The following is a 19817-nucleotide window of genomic DNA, read 5'->3' as shown; positions in this document are numbered from 1 at the left end:
CAGTTACCTGTCCACATAAAATTCATGAGCTTCTACTCACAAACTGTACCCACGCACTCTACCAAACTTTAATATCTAATCTAAATATTATCTAAATCAGATATGGATAAGACTCATCTGGAGGTGAAGTTCCTCTCCAGTTGTGACTCAGAGAAGCCAGCTACATTACATGCTTCCAAACTACAACTGGAGAGAGACGTCTCATTCACACTCCCAGGGAAAGAAAAAGGAAAGGAGAAAGGACTAGCTCATCCCAGACAATTCTTAAGCCTCACAGGGCAAGTTGAGCAAGGTATCAAAGCCTGCTATTCATCCTCTTTGGCCCTATACTGTACTGCACGCCACATAGATCCACCGGGATGGAAATGTCCATCTGTCTCAGCTAGGCACTGGCCATACAGCTGCAATGGCTCTGCCCGCCTCGGCTTTCAGGCTCTGTCAGGGTGGAAAGAGATCACAGCTACAGAGCTGCAGTAGGCCACCCCACCCCCTGCAGCTCCCACATGAAAACCACGCGAAAGCAGGTGTGTCACAACGCCCCGCCACCCTGCCAGTGCCTGTGTCCCGAGTGGCACCTGGTGATCCCTGAACTGCCCCTGTCATATCTCTCTCTCTCTCTCTCTCTCTCTCTCTCTCTCTCTCTCTCTCTCTCTCTCTCTCTCTCTCTCTCTCTCTCTCTCCCCTTGTTTTGTATTTTGGCCAAGTCATGCTCTGCTCCAGTTCCATGCAGCTCAGGAAGGCTGACAGGCCGTCCTCACTCTGCCATCTTGTCTGAGATTGCTTCCCCGCTAGCTCGCACTGTTTCTACTGCTGCACTCCGGTCTGCTGCTCGCCCTGTTTAAGTTAGCTGATGAGTTTGCAGTTCACGCCAGTGCTGACTGTTACATCGAATGGCCACGTGGATACACCCCAGTGTTGTCTTGAAAACAGTTCTTCTCATCGGCTCAGTCTTGATGAGCTAAGAATTTCCCAAAATTTAAATTGTTCCTTTTTGCCTCACAGTTCCGTCTGTATTTCTCTCTTCCTGCTTGTACCACACATGGTCAGAAGGAGCCATGCTGCTCCTGCAGCAGATCCTCAGAAGTCACAGCGAGATAGTTTCATTGCCTGCAAACTCATCCAGAAATAACTAGAACATTGCCCGTGCGGTTAAGCCCTTGGCTTTTGAACAAAGTGACCTTTCCTCCAGTTTCCAATAGCATGCTCCGCACTTTCATCTGAATCGTCACTTGGATGAGTGGCCTTCGCACTCTCTGTCCCAGCAGCATTCTGTTCAGGATCGTGTGGCCGTTCTTTTTTTTTTTTTTTTTTTTGGTTCTTTTTTTTTTTGGAGCTGGGGACCGAACCCAGGGCCTTGCGCTTCCTAGGCAAGCGCTCTACCACTGAGCTAAATCCCCAACCCCGTGTGGCCGTTCTTTAAGAAGAGAGAGACGCTGTCTGCTGCGCTCCTTGTTGCCTTTAAATACCTTTAGAGCTCCATTCCCGGGATCACCCAACGTGCACACTGAAACTTCCAGCCTCTGCCCATTGCCTACTTTGTAAACCTGCCACACCTCCAGCCCCATTTCTAAGAAATGTGAGCTGCTGCCACAAAATACCATAGGAATAGGTAGCAAAGCATCCTGTCACCAGTCCCGTGGAAATGGACCCCACCTTCATGACTTAATCACTTCCCAAAGATGCTGCTTCCTAACATCACACAAAGAGTAAAGATTTCCACATGGGCCGGAGGCTCAGATAAGCACTCTTTTGCAGTGAGTTCTGAGCAGTTATTATAAATATATACATATTGACCAATCCTGTTTATGGAAAATTCTTAAGTATATAAACATTAAAATAAAGATTTCATGAGGAAAGTGAATGTCCTATAATGTTTCCGTTAAATCTCCCCTAAACGTTTGGTAATTACATTGTAATTTTGATTTTGGGGTTTTCTTTTTAACTTTTCACTGATTCATTGTAACCTACCCTCCAAAAGAAAACAAAAACCAAAAATACAAAACAGAGTATGAAAACACATCTCATCATGGAAGCTGTAGAGTGGCATGGTGTGTCCCACTGTGTACCCTTTGTCCACACTTCTTTACTTGCAAATGTTGCCGTGAGTCATTGGTCTGGTCCAGGGTCTCTGGCTTCTGCTACAGTATTCAGTACTGACTCCTCAGCAGGACTCCTCTCAGATATCCTGTTGTTGCCCTGTGTCATGGAGCTCCTGAAGCTTTGGGTCTGCAAGACCAGCCCTTTCCCATGCTCCAGCAGTTCACAGATGAGGTAGTTTGGGGGGTTTAGCAACTCAAAGTCCTGGATCTGGGCTTGGGTGGTAGCTGACTTGGTTGGCCCTCCAGTTCTCCTGCACCCACATCCACACCCACCAGGGTAAGCTCTGTAGCACTGCCCTGCTAGCTCACTCAGTGCTGTAGCCAGCAAGGGGCGTGGTCAGTTCTCTGGCTCTCGTGCCCTTGGGGCCAGCTCACCTGTGCCTTCACCGTGGGCCAGCTCTTCTGGGTTGCTAGGCAAGGTGCAAGACCTGCTCTCCTGAATTCTGCAGCCGATGAGGGTCAGGGCTGCATCAGATGGCAATTCAAGATTCAAAATTTAATTTTGAATAACCGTATTACCAAAGCCATGATCTGTAGAAGTTGTAATGTTTTCTCCGTGGGTAACTTTAAGACCTCAGTTTAAAATCAACACGTGCCAGCTGTGGCATGACTGAGGCAAGAGCTTCATGTTTCTGTCTCACAGGCTCAGGTCACAGGGAGCACACTGAACGGCAGAAAGGAGAAACTCCAGGCTACAGAAGATGACAAAGAAAAGTGGGGTTTTCTGCAGTTTGCTGAAGCATGGACCCCAAGCGACAGTTTTGAAGAGCTCAAGGACCCTGTGTTTACTCACGTAAGAGAATGTGACTCGTTCTTTTCCACCTTATACTTATGTATTCTCTCTCTCTCTCTCTCTCTCTCTCTCTCTCTCTCTCTCTCTCTGTGTGTGTGTGTGTGTGTGTGTGTGTGTGTGATCAACAACAAGTGATACATCTTCCTCTGTTGCTCTGCACAGAATCCAGCAGTGACCCTGTAGCTTGCCATTCTGGGTTCCCCAAGGCCAGCAAGCCAGGGTCCGAGTGTCTCATCCACTGGGGTTATTAGCTGTTAACACCAAACCCAGCTTTTACCTGGGTCCTGGGCACCCAGGCCTGAATTCTTGTGTTTTCACAGCAAATATTTTTGCACACTGAGTCATCTCTGTAGACCCTTTCCCTCTGTTATTAATGCCTGGAAAATGTACTTTATCATGTGTCGTTTAAAGCAGGAATCCTCTGTTATTTATGCCCTTGAAAGGCAATTTACTTAAAGCTAGAAAAACTTGAAGAAGCAAAATTTAGCTTTGCTCCTGGACCAGTTTATATTTTCCAACAGTTTCAAACTTAAGGCTCAGCTATCTTGGAAAACAACCTGAATAGAATCTAACCTTCAGAAGATAATACTGAGGAAAATATTTTTATGACCTTGGCGGTAGGGAAGGATAAAGAGTTGCCTCAATACACAAGTAATAAAGGACAAGATTGATGCTGACTGCAGAAAAATGAAAACCTTCCACTTTTCACTGAGGGAGCTGAGCCATAAAATTCCAGCCAGCTGAGCTATATAGCAAAACCCCGAGTCAAAAACAAAACCAACCAAAACTTATTAATAAAACAAGGCCAGTCATTCTGATGGCTGTGCTGTGCTGTGTGGTGAGCATAGCTGCTTTCCAAAAAATGGTGGCAAATTACCCATGATAAACACTTTCGGAGCATATGATCTTCCCGTTCCCACATCTCCCCAGTGGTTTTAGCTTTCGTCAGTGACTTCTGCCTGAGTTAGTTCAGAATGACGGGTTTGATTTTCTAGTTCTATCATTATATGTTTATTAGCTGCATTTTTGGAAAGAACCCTTATTTGTGTGTGCCTGTGTTCATGTGCGTGCATGCATGCCTCTGTGTGTGTGTGTGTGTGTGTGTGTGTGTGTGTGTGTGTGTGTGTGCGCGCGCGCGCGCGCTTGTGCATGAGTGTGTGGTAAAAGGCGCCTATCTGTAGGTACACATGTAGGTGAAGGCCAGAAGAGACTATCAAGTGTTCTGCTCTTTCACACACACCCTTACTCCTAAGACAGTCTCCTCACAGAACCTTGAACTAGATTGACAGCCAGCGATCCTCCTGTCTCCACACACACGTACAGTGCTGGGGGTGCAGGCACAGGTTACCGTATTTGGAAATCGTTGTTTGCCATTTGAACTGAGGTACTCACTCTATCTACTGAACCATGTCTTCAGCCCTATGTCCCCGTAATTCTAGGAGGGCTTCCTTGCTTTCTAGGGAGCAAAATGTCCCAAATCCATGTTGAACTTTATCTGGCCCAGACCTGTTGCTGGCCTTTCCTTTAAGGAGCTAGCTTCCTCCTTTCCTTTGCTGTAAGCTATTATCTTAAAAATCGAGATTATTTTTACTCTCTTGGGATATCATTGCTATAACACTCCATTTTCAATGTGAAAAGCTACATGCAAACATATATATTTACACAGAAAAGTAAATATGCACATCGTATGTGCCAGTCAAGGGACAAATTGCCGGAGTCTGTTCTGTCTGTCCTTCTACCGTGCGGTCCTCAGGGATCAAGCTCGGGTTGTCGGAGCAGGCAACAGATACCCTTAACCCCCATCCCGCAGCTGTTTGCCAGCCACGTTTTATTCCTGTGTTTATTCTATTTTATGTTTTTCTTTTGTTTCACAGCAGAGTGGAGTACAGTCGGTTTGGTTTGTTCTCTGTTCCTGCAGAGAGAGACTAGGTGAATCTGAGAGTGGGTCACTGTGGAATTTTTTTTTCCATCCACATGGGAGCGATCTGTTAGGAACATCTAGGGGGTGGAGAAAGCAGCAGTTTCTTTCTCAGGGTGATTCAGATCCATGTGTCTTCCTGGTAGGGGGTTAAGCCCTTCCTGTATCACTTGCATCCTTTGATGGATCTCCAGTCGCAGTCCAGCCGTCCATTCAACCTCTTTCTGGAGGCCAGCATGCTGCCCCAGCGCTCATTCCTAAAGCAGGTTTGTTGGTTTTGTCAGGAATGGAGCTGAGTGACAGGAGGCAGGATGGCTGCTTGTAGAGACCTTTTGATCAGGGTCTCTTAACCCTGGCACGGGTGTTCCCTGGCATTGGTGGCCTGGTCTCTGCTGGGTCAGCACCGGCTTTGAAGTGCTCTATTGTTTTTAGGAGTTTCACTGCATTTCCTTCTCCACTCCTTCAGCTCTAATAACTGACTTCTAATCCGACCTCGAGGCCATTTGTCTCAAAGGACCCTGCATTTACCAAGAGGCACACCCTGAAAAGGGCCCGCAGCCCCTCAGAGGAAGCACGTCACCGTCAGGAGCGTCTTGCAGCTAGTTCTCACTCCCAGCACTTCTCGCCAGAGGCAACCTTTCCCTTTTGTTTTATTAAACATAGGATAGGGACGCAGTGACTGTTAGATGTGTAAGCAAAGAGAGAGATTTCTCCTGTCTGTCCCTGCAAAGGCAGCTTTCGCCTCAAAGGGACCTAAGAGATGCTTTACAATTGAGATAAACCTGAGTGGCCATGGGCCGGCAGCATGGATTCAGGTTGATCCAAATAGCACGTTCCAGTGTGGAAACGGTTCCATGAGTTTTATAGAAGGAAAACAAGTCGTAAGTCAAGGCATTTTGACACAGCAGAATTGGGAAGTACCTGCTGTAGCTGTCGGGTGCTTACGAGTGCTTGTAAGATCCCAGAAAGCTTCACGTAAGAAGGCAGGGAGACAGACATGGTAGTATATGCCTGTCTATAATCCTAGAACTCAGGAGGCAGAAGCAGAAAGGTCCCTCAAGTTCAAGGCCAGCCTGGTCTGCATTGCAAGTCCTAGGCTGTGTGGTATCCATCGGGAGGGAATGGGATACTAAAGTTTGCCCAAGACATTTTCGGCTCCAAATTTGCAACTTTTGTTTTCCCACAGTCCAGGAAGTTCTAATCAATCAGTCAGCCCCATGTGCTCTTTAACATAGGCGTGGCTTTGTTTCTGGGAACTCAGATTCTCCCTGGCGATGAAAATGTCTGACAAGTTAGATCCTATCGCCTGTTTAGAAATGCCCACTTTCAAGTTCCTTATTTATCATTCCTAAAGAGACTCACTTGCCATAATTAAAGGACAGAGAGTCCTGATAAATTGGATATTTGTCCATAATATCACCACAGTGACCTTTCTAAGTCCAAGAATGACATGAGCTCTTCAATAAAATAGCTTTCCTAGCTCATAAAAATACTTTACCCTCCTGTGTCACTCCCCTCTAAGAAAAAGAGTAGAAATAAAGTCATTCATTACAAAAAGTAGACCTCAGGGCTGGAGAGATGACTCGGTGGTTCAGAGCGCTGGCCGTGTGGGATTGCAGGAGACCTGAGTTCAGTTCCTAGTTCCCGGTATGGAGCAGCTCACACCATAACTCCAGTAGCAGAGGATCCACACCCTCTTCTGGCCTCTGTAGGCACCAGACATACATGTGGTGCACACACATACATACAGGCAAAACCCTCACACACATAAAATTAATACTAATAAATTGTTTTTTAAAAACATAATCTACCTGGCAGTATGATTTGAGTGCTAAACATTAAGCTGTCAGGATGGATATTGATATTTGGAGATCCTGGTCTGTTATGGTGAGACCACCTACCCTTACCCTCTCAGTCACAGGGGAAGTCGCATTGTTGATAAATGTAAAGTTCTTAGAAAACATGTTTGGGAAATAGTAGTACCTTCTCCTCAGATGCTTTAATCCATGGATCCAAGGAAAGCTCCAGGACTGTGACCGCCACATCCCTAGAGGTAGTGGGACTTAGGAGAATAGAGCCTACAGTTTAAGGCAGAATAAAATCTCGTGTAATATCCAGCTTTATTCGAAGCATCAGACTTTATGCTCTGAGGGTTAAGAAAGGTCAGCCAATTAAAGTTCCCGTGAGTTCACGCTGAATACAGTCTTAAGGACAAGTCCCACGTAGCAAAGACATGTTTTTCCATAGAGGCATGGGAAGGGGAGTTAAACATTCAGTGGAGTGACAGCAGCAGGCAGTAATGAGTAATCTGAAGTGAGCTCACACCCACACCTGGGAGGAGCTCGGAAATACATTCCAAGAACAATTCTATGTTTTGGAGAACCTGGGGTCACAAGACTCTTGTCTTCTTGGAGTGCACTCACGGCCCTCCAAATTCTCACAGACTGCATTCCTGAACCATGTTCCAACAGTCACCAACACTAAAGCTGGATGCTCAACAAAAAACTCAGCTGCACAATAAAATACAGGAAATAAAATATAGAAATCATTGAAGACATGGGTATCGTGGCTCTTGCCTACAGTCTTAGCCCTCAAGGCCAGAGGGCCAAGAGTTGCGGTTTTCTCTCCTGTATGACAACTGCAAGGCCAGAGATACATAAAACTATGTCTCAAAAACAAAGTCACTGGAAGCATGTTTTGTTGTTTCTGAGGCAGCTTCTTATGTCTCCAGAGCTGCTGAGTCTGGGTAGCCATGGATACCCCTGAACTCCTGGCCCTCCTCCCTTCACAGATGGTGTTTCATACCTGCTTCTGCCAGCATCTCACAGACCTGTGACTTTAATATAATGTATGTGTCTGCAAATCAGTATCGTGTGAAAAAGTGCATCCTCTGATTATGAACTGTCCCAAACGCCTGCCTACCTGCTGGATGTGCTATTTAGAGACAGTGCCATCACTGTGTCTCATCTCAAAGTATTAAGGACGGTGTGTTGTGTTTTAAGCTGCATGGTGCTTGAGTTCTTTTTCTTTACGTTTTTGTTTTGTTTTGTTAGTGTGTGTATGTGGACGGGGGTAGGCTTGTGTGCTTGTGAGTACAGTGTCCATGGAAGCCAGAGGCATAGGGACCTCTGCAGCTGGAGCTAACAGGTGTTTGCGAGCCGTGACGTGGGTGCTGGGAACCAAACCGGGATCCTCCATAAGAATAGCCCTTGCTCTTAACCCCTGAGCTCTCTCCAGCCTCTGCCTGTGCATACCTTACATCCCCTAGTGCAGTGGTCTCCTGGACTCTGGGCACTTCTTCTCCACTCACCTCATCCACCGTCCCTCTCCACTCTGTGACCATTCCTGGGACAGCTTTCTCAGAGTACAGCTGCAGTGGCGGGCAGAGCACCTGCAGTAGTGTTCCGACTGCACTGGCCACCCTGCAGGTATACCGTCACATTTTAAAGGAATATTCTTTGAAGTCAGAGGAATCTACAAGTACTCAGACATTTCTGTAAAACCGGAATCCAGAAAAGGTGGCCTCCACCCTTTGTCCTACCATTGGGGTGGCAAGAGCAGGAAGATCTGGAGTATAAGGTCACCCACCCTTGGCTACTGAGCAAGTTCTAGGCCAGTCTAGGGTGGAGATGAACACACACACACACACACACACACACACACACACATATATATATATATATATATATATATATATATATCCTCTCAAAATAAAAAATAAAATTTATATGTAGGGCTCTGGCGCCGTGGGGGGATGTGGGGGTAGAGGTGTTCTTCAGAGCGATCTCTCATCTCTTGTCTCTCGCCGGGCTAGGTGTGTGGGTTCGAGCGTGGGTTGGGGCGAGGGGGAGAGAAGAGAACGTGGGCGGGGGTGGGGGTGGGGGGGACAGCTTTCACTGTCCCCTGCTGCGGGTCCTGCTGCTTGGGTTGCTCAGGCTGGACTAAGCCAGCAGGAGACTGACTCACTGTGGAGGGGTGCAGGGGAGCTTCTGGCGGAGATGATTTCGGGAGATCTCTTCCCCTGGCGGCAGTGCTGTTCCGGCTTTTATGGTGGAAGCTCTCAGACAATGGGATAATTCCTGCACACCTTTAATTCTGAACACGACACTTAAATACAGTTTCTTGGACGGGTCTGTGTCTGACAGCAGGTACTTCCTATTGGTTTGGCCTGAGAGCTTGGGAAGACCTCATCTACATATTCGGGGGCGTGGTCCTGCTTCTAAGATTCATTTGTCTTGAGCCTACGTGACCTGTGGTCAAGTCCTCACCTGTGGAGGAGGGGTTTGGGGCATTGTCCTCTGTGACTGATCTGTCTCAAACCTCTCTACTGACTTTGTCGGGGGCTGCAGTTAGTGAGGTCCTGATCTGGGAGGCTGGGAATGCACCTGCCATCCCTTTTAGGGTCCCCAGGCATTCGACCTGTCTTGACCAGGAATCAGGGCACCTTTCACAGCTCGCCACCCCACATTCATACTTAATTCCCTTGGGGTAGGATGATGGCTCAGTGGGTGAGAGCACATGTGCAAACTTGAAGCCCAGAAGTCAGGTCCACAGCCCCTACTTAAAGGGCTGCCTACCAGTCCCTTCCGAAAACTGGTGAGTTCTAAGTTTAGTGAGATGAGATGTCTTAGCTCAAGGGAATCAGAGGGAAGTAGAACAGGATACCTAGTGTCCTTCGGTCTTCCTATACAGTCCTGAGCATCACTCCCGTGTGCACACACATGCATGCACGCACACACACACACACAAATACCACACACAGAGGCACACGCTCATATGTGTTTCCTTTACTACTAGTGTGCTTTTTCACATGCGAACACTCAATCTGTCTTTACCCACTTCAGCGTAGTGAGAGAAATGGGGCCAGTAACACCGTAAGTGCGTCTGTAGATACAGTGTTCCCATGACTTCACCTGAGTCGGGTCCTGAGTTCCTTTGAGACCATGGAGGAAATAAAGACCACCTCCCACAGAATGCACGCACGGTTCAAACAAGTGTGTCCGGTCAGTCACAGAGGCTTAGAGGCTGCCTGTGGCTTTCAAGAACATAGATCACTAACCCTTCTCTGTTCCCAACCAGCATATATAATTACCTCTAGGATATATCACAGAGATTCTCTGTCTTGCTTTCCTGCCAGTCAGAGCTGCTCTGTGTCATAAGAGCCCTTCAGTCAGTAACTTCCTCCTCAGCTGCCCAGAGGCTCTAATCAGAAAGTTCAACTGATGCTAGGAATCGGGTTTCTAACTGATGAGTGTAAAGGAAAGTTCCATTCCTGCCAGCCCATCCAGCCTCTTGCAGCCTCAGCCAGATACTCACTTGTAAGTTTCATTACCTCTGACAGACTTCCTCATTATCCAACTCAACCATCCTCATAAAATTAGTTAGAGTCTCAGTAATCACAGTTTGCAAGAATTATATTCTTGGCATATCCTTTGGTTTGAGAAATTATTGCCATGATTTATTTCCAGCTACTTCCTCCTTCCTGGACTTGATTTGCTGAAATCTCAGTCTGTAATTCCCCGTGGCACGCGGTTTCAGACCAGCACACACACTGGAGTCGCCTCCTCACTACCAAACACTGTTAGTGATCTCCAGCATGGCAGAGGCTGACCCGTGTCCAACCTCAGTCTCTCACCACTGAGCATCCCTCTCCGTTCCCTCTAGCGCAAAATGAGGATTTCTCAAATGCTGCTTTTTCCCAAAGTTAAAAAAAAAAAAAAAAAAAAAAAAAAAAAAAAAAAAAAAACTTTAAAAAATAGCTTAAGTCAGTTGCTTACTTAGGGAGGACTGCTATACTTGAAGGTCTAAGAATTCATTGTGGGAAGATTTCTTTAAGGGATTTTGTTGGGAAGATTGCTTTCGTTTTAAGAAGTCCTATACATGGGGTTGGGGATTTAGCTCAGCGGTAGAGCGCTTGCCTAGGGAGCGCAAAGCCCTGGGTTCGGTCCCCAGCTCCCGGTGGGGGGCGGGGGGAGTCCTATACACTTTTTTGGTGGGAGGGAGATGTTGAGCTAAGAAGGAGAGTCATTTTTTTTGAAATGTAGACTAGAGGAGGACTAGAGCTTAGGTATCCAGAAGCCACTAAGAGCCAGGTGCACACGGTAACTCACCTATCATCCCAGCACAAAGGCAGAGACGTGGCTCATCTGGATAGGCTAGCCAGCCCGACTAGCCACTGCAGTGAGCACTGGTCTCAGTAAGAGACCTTGCTTCCACTTGTAAGGTGGAAAGTGATGGAAAGACATCTCAGGCCTCCACAGACGACCATACAATGATGACAATGCACTAAAACACAGAGATTCTGTCAAAAGACTCTGGATCATTAAACACAACTGAATGTCTGTATGTGTTGGCTCACTAATGTGCATTTCATATATAACTATACTGACTGTACTGGTCAGGGCTTGCTAACAACTTATAGAACGAATATCTATATAGAAAGGAGATTGATTAGAATGATGATAGGCGGTGGTCAAGATAATGCAACAATGGCTGGCTATGAAAGGAAAGTCCAAGAATCCACGAGGCCAGACGTCTCACCAGGTCTTAGGTATACCCTGAAACCCCAAGACGTAGGCTCCCATGCCAGTGAAGGAATGGACTTGCTAGCAAGGCGAGAGCAGGCAGGCAAAGAGCAAAGTCTTCCTTCCAAGTTCTTACATAGGCTTCCAGCAGAAGACGAGGCCCAGATAAGATTTGGATTAAAGGTCTGTCTTCCCACTTCAAGGTCTGGATTGAAGGCATGTCTTCTCTCCTCTCAAAAGATCTGAAGTAGGGGCTGGGGATTTAGCTCAGTGGTAGAGCGCTTACCTAGGGAGCGCAAGGCCCTGGGTTCGGTCCCCAGCTCCGGAAAAAAAAGAACCAAAAAAAAAAAAAAAAAAAAAAAAAAAGATCTGAAGTAAAGGCAAGTTCTCCTACCTCAGAGATCCAGATTAGAAGTGGATCTTCCTACTTCAAATTAAGCAAAACTCCCTCACAGGTATGCCTTCCATTTTGGATTTCAGTTAGTTCCAGATGTCGTCGACAACCAAGAAGAGCCGTCAGGCTGACATATGCTTTAGTTGCCTTTCATTCAAAAAAGAAGTTGTAAACTGCTTATCTAAGAAGAGAGGCATTCAAGGGCTATCTCACTAAACCAGAAACAGGTGGAAGGGAAGACTTAAGTTCATGTAAGATCTCTATCACTGGTGTTTGATCTGCTCGCTGGTCACCACCCCTGTGTCATTGTGTAACTTCCTAAATGTGAACAGAGGCACTAATCATTTAATTAGGGCTGGCAATAGTTCAGTGGATCAGGAACCCTGCTGCCAAGCCTCATGGGAAAGCACAGGGTAGGAGAGAACCATTGACACTGCCCTCTGACCTCCCACATACGCACGCATACATATATGCACCTGCATGCGTGCACACATGTGCAAAGTAATAAATGAAATTAAAATATTTTTAGCAATAGCATAATTAAGAGAATCTTTACCGTAGGCCCTGTGTGGGATTCTTTTAGGAAGAGGGCTTCAGTGTTGTGGTAGTGAAAGGCCACCAGCATTGTGCAAAGCTAAATTCTTTATGCCAAGAAACGGCCATCAATACAGCAAACAGTGACCTGAAGAAAACAGAAAAACAAAAACAAAGCAGGAGTGTCCTTGATAGCTCAGAAAAGTAAAAGAAATGATTATATCTATGAAAAAAATAAAGGGAAAAATCAGCAGACAGTGCCAGAAGCTAGAGTTTTATTATTTAACAAGGAAAGAAAAGATAAGGTGGAGACCACCCAGAACAAAAGATAAAAATGTTCAGAAAGAAAAGATATAAAAAGCAAAAGCAGCCCAAGAAAACAGCCCAGAATTGAAGAACCTCAACCCCCAGCTGAAATCATGGCAGGTTCAGTCTTCCCCTCTCTACCACATGAGTTGGTCTGGCTTCTCTCCTTCATTCATCCTTAATGCTCTCCTGTCTTTGTTTCACTGTCTCTTCCCTTCTCAAACTGCCTCCGTGTGGCTGGACATCTGTTCCTGTTGTCTGTCCACCTGCCCGTGGGTGGTTCCTGGATGTCCAGATCAGCTGTCCTCCGTTCATATTGTCCTTCATTTATTTATCCATCTTCCCTCTCCTCCTTCCCACCGCTCCTCAAACTTACTCCAGCCCACTGGTCCTCATGCATCTAAGAATACTTCCTTCTCTCCGTTCTTTTGATCTTCCAGCTAACCTCGTATTCCCTCCACACATGTGCTGTGGCCCCCAAGTGTCCACACAGATACACATCGTGCATATATGTAGTAGATCAATAAATGTGATGTTTATAGATATACCCATGACTGCCAAATGAAAGTAATTCTGTACCAAAGGGGGAGGCTAAGCAGAGGAGAGCTTAGTATTCTTGAGGGCAAAAGACGAAAGGAAAATATGAGCCTAGTAAGATATAGCGGGTAGACCCAGCATTATGCTAGCAGAAATCCCAGAAAATAAGGAAAGACAAAGTGGGAAGGAAGAAATCGTCCAAGAAGTCATGAAAATGTATAAAAGGAAAAACAACATTCACACAGAATAAGGTATCCTGGGTGTTGAGTGGGATTTCGAGGCATGTGCTTGCCGATTATTTAGATGTAGGTAATTGTGAAGTGTTAGAAGCTAATGAAACCCTCGGAAACAAAGGAAAACTTTTCCTTTTTCATGTGTGTGTGTCTGTATGTGGTGTGTTGTGGAGAGCCTTTTGGGCCTCTTGCTTCTAGAAACTAGATGGGAATTTGACATCGGGCCCAGGACAAAGAAGTAATCTCGAGGGGGGAATCTGATTTTGGGCCAGGACTCTGGAATAGGCCCAGATTAAGAACATTTGAGTTAATGCAGAGCTCAGAGCCTGCTCAGTGGAGGCACGTGTGGCAGTCCTTTTGTCTTGGGCATCCTGGCCAGCCCCTAGAAAGGTGTTTACAGGATTCTATATATTGCCTTGCTTGTTCCCTGACCCACAACTGATCTTATTATTCTGCATGTAACTAAGGTGATATAAAAGCAGACTGGAGAATAATTCAGCCTCAGAACTAGCTGGAGTCACGGTATAATGTTGTCTAATTGTCTTTTTCTTTTTAATCCTCACTCCTGCCCTGGAGAACCTGTTGACTGACTTCGCTAACTTGATCAGTGTGTCTCTGTGTTTGTATGTTTGTAGGTATGTGAAATAGATGTGGGAGTGCACATTCATGTGTATGCATGTGCGTTTGGTGGTCAGATAAATATTTTAATGCTATTTGAAAAGTGTTTCCTGGTCAGTATAGCGTTTTAGCATGAGTGTGATAGTTTATATACAGAGTGCTTATAGTTTGGCCATGGAAACAGTTTTCTAGGTTCCTGACTGACTTAAAATACTTAAAATATTTAAAGCAAATATTTAATTTGCTTTAAATGTCTACATACGCAATTCCCTCTTTTACCAGATGGGCATCTAAGGTAGGTAGTGTATAAAGTGTAGTTCTATTTCATAACTTCTCTAAAATGTTTCCGTTTCCTCACCTGAAGCCTCCTTCACAGGGCTGTCATGAGGGTTAGACGAGCTCAGCACACAGTACGTGCCAAGCAAAGACACACAGAACGTGCATGGCTACACTCCTTCAGTACTGACTGTGCTCACTCCACTGAGCTATGTGTGTCTGTGAAGAGCGGTACTATCATTGGATTCATTTCCAGTCCGTCTGGTTAATGAAAGTGCTAAGTTCTTTCATTCAGGAAGAACAGTTGCTCCCTCATTTGATAACTGTTGGCTGATTTCAGTTTGAAAAAGAAAAGCAGCATGACATTCGATCGTTCTTCTTACCGAAACCGAGAAAGAGACCGTTGGAAACGTCCGGTGATGCAGCAGAGGCAGTCAAGGAGAAGACCACAGTGGCCTCAGACCCTAGAAACATGGCCACCAAGGAGGGTACGACTGACAAAAATGGGGTTGAACCTGAAACTAAAAGGTTGAAATCCCTGAGCACCAGGGACCACTGCAGTGCCCTGGAGGAAAAGCCGTCCTTGCAAGCCAAGGCCACGTCCATCGACGGTGTTCATGAGGTCAAGTCCCCATTGGCCTCCCCAGCCCTTTCTGAGAAGAGGTGGCAGTGTGGCTTCTGCACATTCCTCAATGACCCAGGCCTTCCGTACTGTGAGATGTGTGAGAGCCCTCAGGGCAGAGCTGGTGAGTGCACGGGGGTGCAGGGGAGGTTGGCAGGGAGGGCTCCAAAAGACCACCCAATCTCTGGGGTACTATTGTTAGGAAAGTGCCTCGTGACTCAGCAGGGCCTGAGGCCTTAAAATGGAATATGAATTTCACTAGGTGAAGACTGTAAATTCATCCCCTGTGGAATGTCAATGACTCCTGGTTCTGTCAAGAATATATATTCTGAGTGTCACTGGCTTGGCATTAACTTGGCACAAATGGGCATTTCTGAATAATGTCAGCAGGATGTGAGCTCAGTGGGCAGGAGAAGCCTTGTTGCTATGGTAGCAAATGTGCTGCCCATCACAGACCTGCTGTTAAAAAAGAAGTAGATATTCTTGTTTTTAAGGAAATTAGATGATTTTTATATCCAAATTGAATCATTTTGTAACTACTTGGCCTGCTTAGTATACATTGTGTCATATTTCTTGCTTGACAACTCATAAGCTCTTCTCAAGGTCTTATTAAAAGAATTTGGCCAACACATATATAAGTAGTAAATACAATGTAACAGAAAAATATCATTAGTATTCTGTTTTCACTTCAGGGAATATTTTATGGTAATGAAAGAATGCCACATTTGACAATTTTGGAAAGTAGAAATAGGTTATTTTATCAATGGTATAGTTGTCCACAGTGGTTCTCCTATATATTCATTCTTCCCACAACTGACTCTAATCAGGATAGAACCAAGAACTCTGATGTTACAATGTCCCTCCTCCTCCTCCTCCTCCTCCTCCTCCTCCTCCTCTTCCTCCTCCTCCTCCTCTTCCTCCTCCTCTTCCTCCTCCTCTTCCTCCTCCTCTTCCTCCTCCTCCTCCTCTTCCTCCTCCTCCTCCTCCTCTCAGTGTTGATCTGAAGGAAAATGCGTCAGTAGCTGAGTCTTTCCTCTCACTTCTGAGAACTGTATCAAAATTGACAAGTGACCATCTGGGTAGCTGTGTTTGTTATGTGGGCACCTGTTCTCTGAAACTAAACTAGAACCACACACTCCGTGCACGGATGCCCTCGCACAGTTAACATGACCCACGGATGCCCTCGCACAGTTAACACGACCCCCTGTGACCCCGGCTGCAGCAATCAAAACAAAGCAACTTGTAAGGTCAGCTCACGGTAAGAGTAGAAAGTGACTCCCTTAGGAAAAAAATCACAGTTTGTTATGTGTTTGATAGTTCTCATTTTTTCCCTTTTGATGCCAGGAGCAACGATGAAGTTTCTAGACCTCTGATTGATAAGCAGCCTGCCTAGAAACTTGAAAAAATAAACCACTTCATGTGAGCATGAAGTCATCCGCTTAGAGAAGAGAGGAGAATAGTCAGGAACAGTGCAAGTCAGCTTTACAGTGCTCGCTTTACATCATTACAATTGGCATAACGATCTCATGCCTTGGTCTGTTTGTGCCCCCGAGGTATGAAAAGGCAGTTATTAATCCTAACTAAAATCTTAATGTTGCTTTCTTGAAACTCTTGAAGAAACAGTAGAATCCACAAACATTAAAGGAACCGCATAGGATGTCGCAGTCTGAAAGCTGCTAATTCAGGCCTCCGGTGCTTGAAGTAAATAGGGCATAGGACACACTGAATGATATTGAACAACCAGGAGCCGGAGTTGCCCAGCTTTATATCTCTGACTTGAATGCCAGAGTGGTTTATCCAGCGTAACCTATGAGACGCCTCTGCTTTGGCACCCAGTGGGATCCTCAGGGTTAACATGCTCCAGGCTAGGATTGTTAGAGCTGAAGAGATTGTCAGCTTCTTGCTGCATGAGCATTAGGGCCCAAGTCTGAGACTTGGTGCATGCCTTTAACCTCAGTGCTCAGAAGTCAGAGGCAGTTAGATCTCTGAGTTTTAGGACAGCCTGGTCTACAGAGTAAGTTCCGAGAGAAAACGAGTCTTAGTGGTGGTGATGGGGGGCAGGGAGACCAAATTTGAATCTTAGTACCCACATAGAAAACCAGGCACAGCATACATCCCCACCCTGGGAACATTGAGACAGGCAGATTTCTGGAATTTACCAGCTGACTAGCCAGCAAAACCAAATCAGTTAGCTCTGGGTTCAATGAGAGACCAAAATAAAGTGGAAAATTACTGACGAAGACACCAGATGTCAACCTTCACTGCGTAGGCTTGTCTGGGCTGTACGTCAAGAAGACCCAGATTCCCAGCACCTGCATGGCTGTTCACAACAGTCCTTAACTGCGGTCCCAGAGGATTTGGTACCGTCTGCTGGCCTCTGTGAATCCTGTACACACAGGGTGCAAAGACATACATGCAGGTTAAATACCCATGTGCATTAAATTAAAATAAATTTAAAAATTAAAAAAAAGCCTCAATGGTATCCTCGTCCTTCTCACTTCCCCTCAATTGTCAAACTCCCAAATACATCCATATACCAATGCCTAGGCCTGTTGCTGCCACCGAAGGCCATTAGCAGCTTTCTCAAGACCCAGTAGCAGCTTCCTCCACTCTTGCCATCTGGGATCTTTACTTACAGAGCAGTGAGGGTCACCCGTTAGTGATGGGCATCAGCTGGGCATGGCTGCATATGCCTTTAATCATAGCTCTTTGGAGGTAGAACTCTGTGAGTTCTGAGCCAGCCAAGGCTACATAATGAGACCTGGGGGCTGGAGGCTGAGGGCTGGGGGTCAGACTGTGATCATTACTCCTACCTGACCCTCTGTGTTGCTCTCCAAATCCGTCCAGAGTATATCCATTGGTGTAAGCCCCTGTGTTAGGCTCATTAGCAGCTCCGAGCTTAGGTGGGGCTCTCAGAGCACGGCCCTGTCAGCCTGTGCAGGGTGTAATAATCTAATAGTGCACTCTTACCGTGCTGGGCTCCACCCTCTCCTGGCTGCCCTCCTTGGCTCCAGGTCTCTCCTCATCTGTACATACATTCTTTATCTGTTTGTTTACGTTTTTGTGTCTCCATGCATCTTAGAAGGGAACCTTCAGGAGGCAAGGCAAACAGTCCCTTCCTGATAAATGTTTGATGAGTCTGAATAAACACTGTTAACTTTATTTTTCTAATAACATTGAGCTGTGACATTTTAATCCATGCCCATTACATTTAAATTATTGTGTTTTTGTAATTCCAGCTGGCCTCAACCATAGACAGGATAACAACAAAGAGGAGAAAGAGGAGTCTCAGAAAAGCACCTCCAAAAATGATCAAGCTCGTCTGCACTGTGTAAAACCGTGCTCCGAACAGCCCGAAGTGGAGCGGTTGGCCAGGAACAAGGAAGAAACATCGAAAGGTGAGGGGAAGACGGACTGCCATTTCAGGCAGGGGTTGGCATGTCCTGCTTCCATTGCTAGTGCTCAGGTAATAACCCTGGGGGGACAGGGATGTGCTCAGTTGATAGAGTTCTTAGCTACCGTGCCTGAGTCTTCTGGTTCAGTCCCCAGCCCTGTATGAACCATTTGTGGTGGCAAAAGCCTGTCATCCCAGCACTCAGGAGGAAGAGGCAGGATGATTTTGTGTTCAAGGTCATCCTTGAATATACTGAATCTGAGGCCAGCCTGGGCTATATGATGCCCCATTTCAAAGTTAACCAACTAAATAAATAGGTACCATATACCTTAATACACGATGCAATTGCTAAGTTTGTGATTGAAACTTTATCCCAAGTACCTTCTATGTTAAAACACCCACCCTCCGCAGAAACATCCTTAAATACCAGATGGCTCTCTGCTGGAATCAACACTATAGCATCACAACCAATAAACTGCTCTCACCACCCGAATGCTGCCCTGCCCAACCGCAGTGAGCTCATCGACAGGGTGAGAGCTGTTTTTATTTGGGTGGCCCATCGGGTCACAGTAATCAGGCTGACAGAACCGACAGCCATTTTAACAAATCAATAGTCTGTCTATCTTACAGTGAATGCTTTTAGATAGCTACCCTCAATCAGCATTTTTTTTTTTTTTAAGAAACAAGGAACATAGTGTCAAGGCCATCTGAACAGAGCTGGAGAGATGGGTAAAGTGCCTGCCCTGCAAGCCTGGAACCCTGAGTGTGATCCCCAGCACCCATGCGCAGAGCTGGGTGTGACACACACCTGGAAGCCCCGCATTCAGGTGCAGATACACACACTCTGCACAGATACAGATACCGCGTGAACCGTGACTACACTCGCAGTCCTTGGTGGCAAGGTTGTATTTACTTATTGCCTGTTCCTATACAGCCGTGGTGGTCACTAAATGCCAGCCTGTAGTTGTACGTGGGCCAGCTGGCCAAATGCTGTAAGCCGTTTGGGATTATTTTCTCTTTTGACTCACTTAGATTGGTATGCATCCCCAGTGGCTTTTAGTGACAGTGGTATTATAGCCACGGCTGAGCTCTCACGGGCTCAGACAGCAACTTCACAGCTACCACCTGGGCTAATGACTGCAACATGGCTTTGCTACCACTGAACATCACACACTAATTTCAGAGATGTTTTTTAGTCAATAAGACGCACTAATGGTACAAACTGGTGGCTTTTCACTATGACAGTTCCATATGGCCATACAGCGCCTTGACCAAGCTTGCCTTTCCCTTTCACTCTCTAGTACTAGAGGTGTTCTGTTTCTTTTTCATTTATAAGTCACAAACTAGTTTTATAAAGTAGCCAGGCCCTAGACTAGAGAACTAGTATGTTGATGATATTGGCTGGTGGTGTGGCAAGCAGAGCCAAGCTCCTAGAACACCCAGAGGTCACTGACACTGGGGTAAGAGTATATAAGCTCTACAGCTAGAGATAGCAGGTGACTAAGAGTGACCCAAACCAGGCGGCTCACAACTACCTGTAACCCGAGTGCAGGATCCAGTGCTCTCTGG

The 19817-nt window shown here is 46.1% G+C and overlaps 1 protein-coding gene across 5 annotated transcripts in view; it reads left to right on the top strand.

Annotated features, from left to right (window-relative positions):
• The window catches only part of Zranb3 (zinc finger RANBP2-type containing 3), a 155189-nt gene that overhangs the window by 119757 nt on the left and 15615 nt on the right, over window positions 1-19817 (top strand). For 3 of the 5 annotated variants that reach the window (XM_006249701.5, XM_008769510.4, XM_063272740.1), the window contains 3 exons: window positions 2743-2892; window positions 14573-14978; window positions 18094-18252. In XM_006249701.5, coding sequence (XP_006249763.1) covers window positions 2743-2892; window positions 14573-14978; window positions 18094-18252 — 715 coding nt within the window. The other 2 variants (XM_039091286.2, XM_063272741.1) reach the window with 2 other exon arrangements.

Source organism: Rattus norvegicus, chromosome 13 (assembly GCF_036323735.1).
Source record: "Rattus norvegicus strain BN/NHsdMcwi chromosome 13, GRCr8, whole genome shotgun sequence".
Taxonomy (NCBI): Eukaryota; Metazoa; Chordata; class Mammalia; order Rodentia; family Muridae; genus Rattus; species Rattus norvegicus.
The sequence above is the reverse complement of the archived record's forward strand: the minus strand, read 5'-3'. Positions and strand labels throughout refer to the sequence as shown.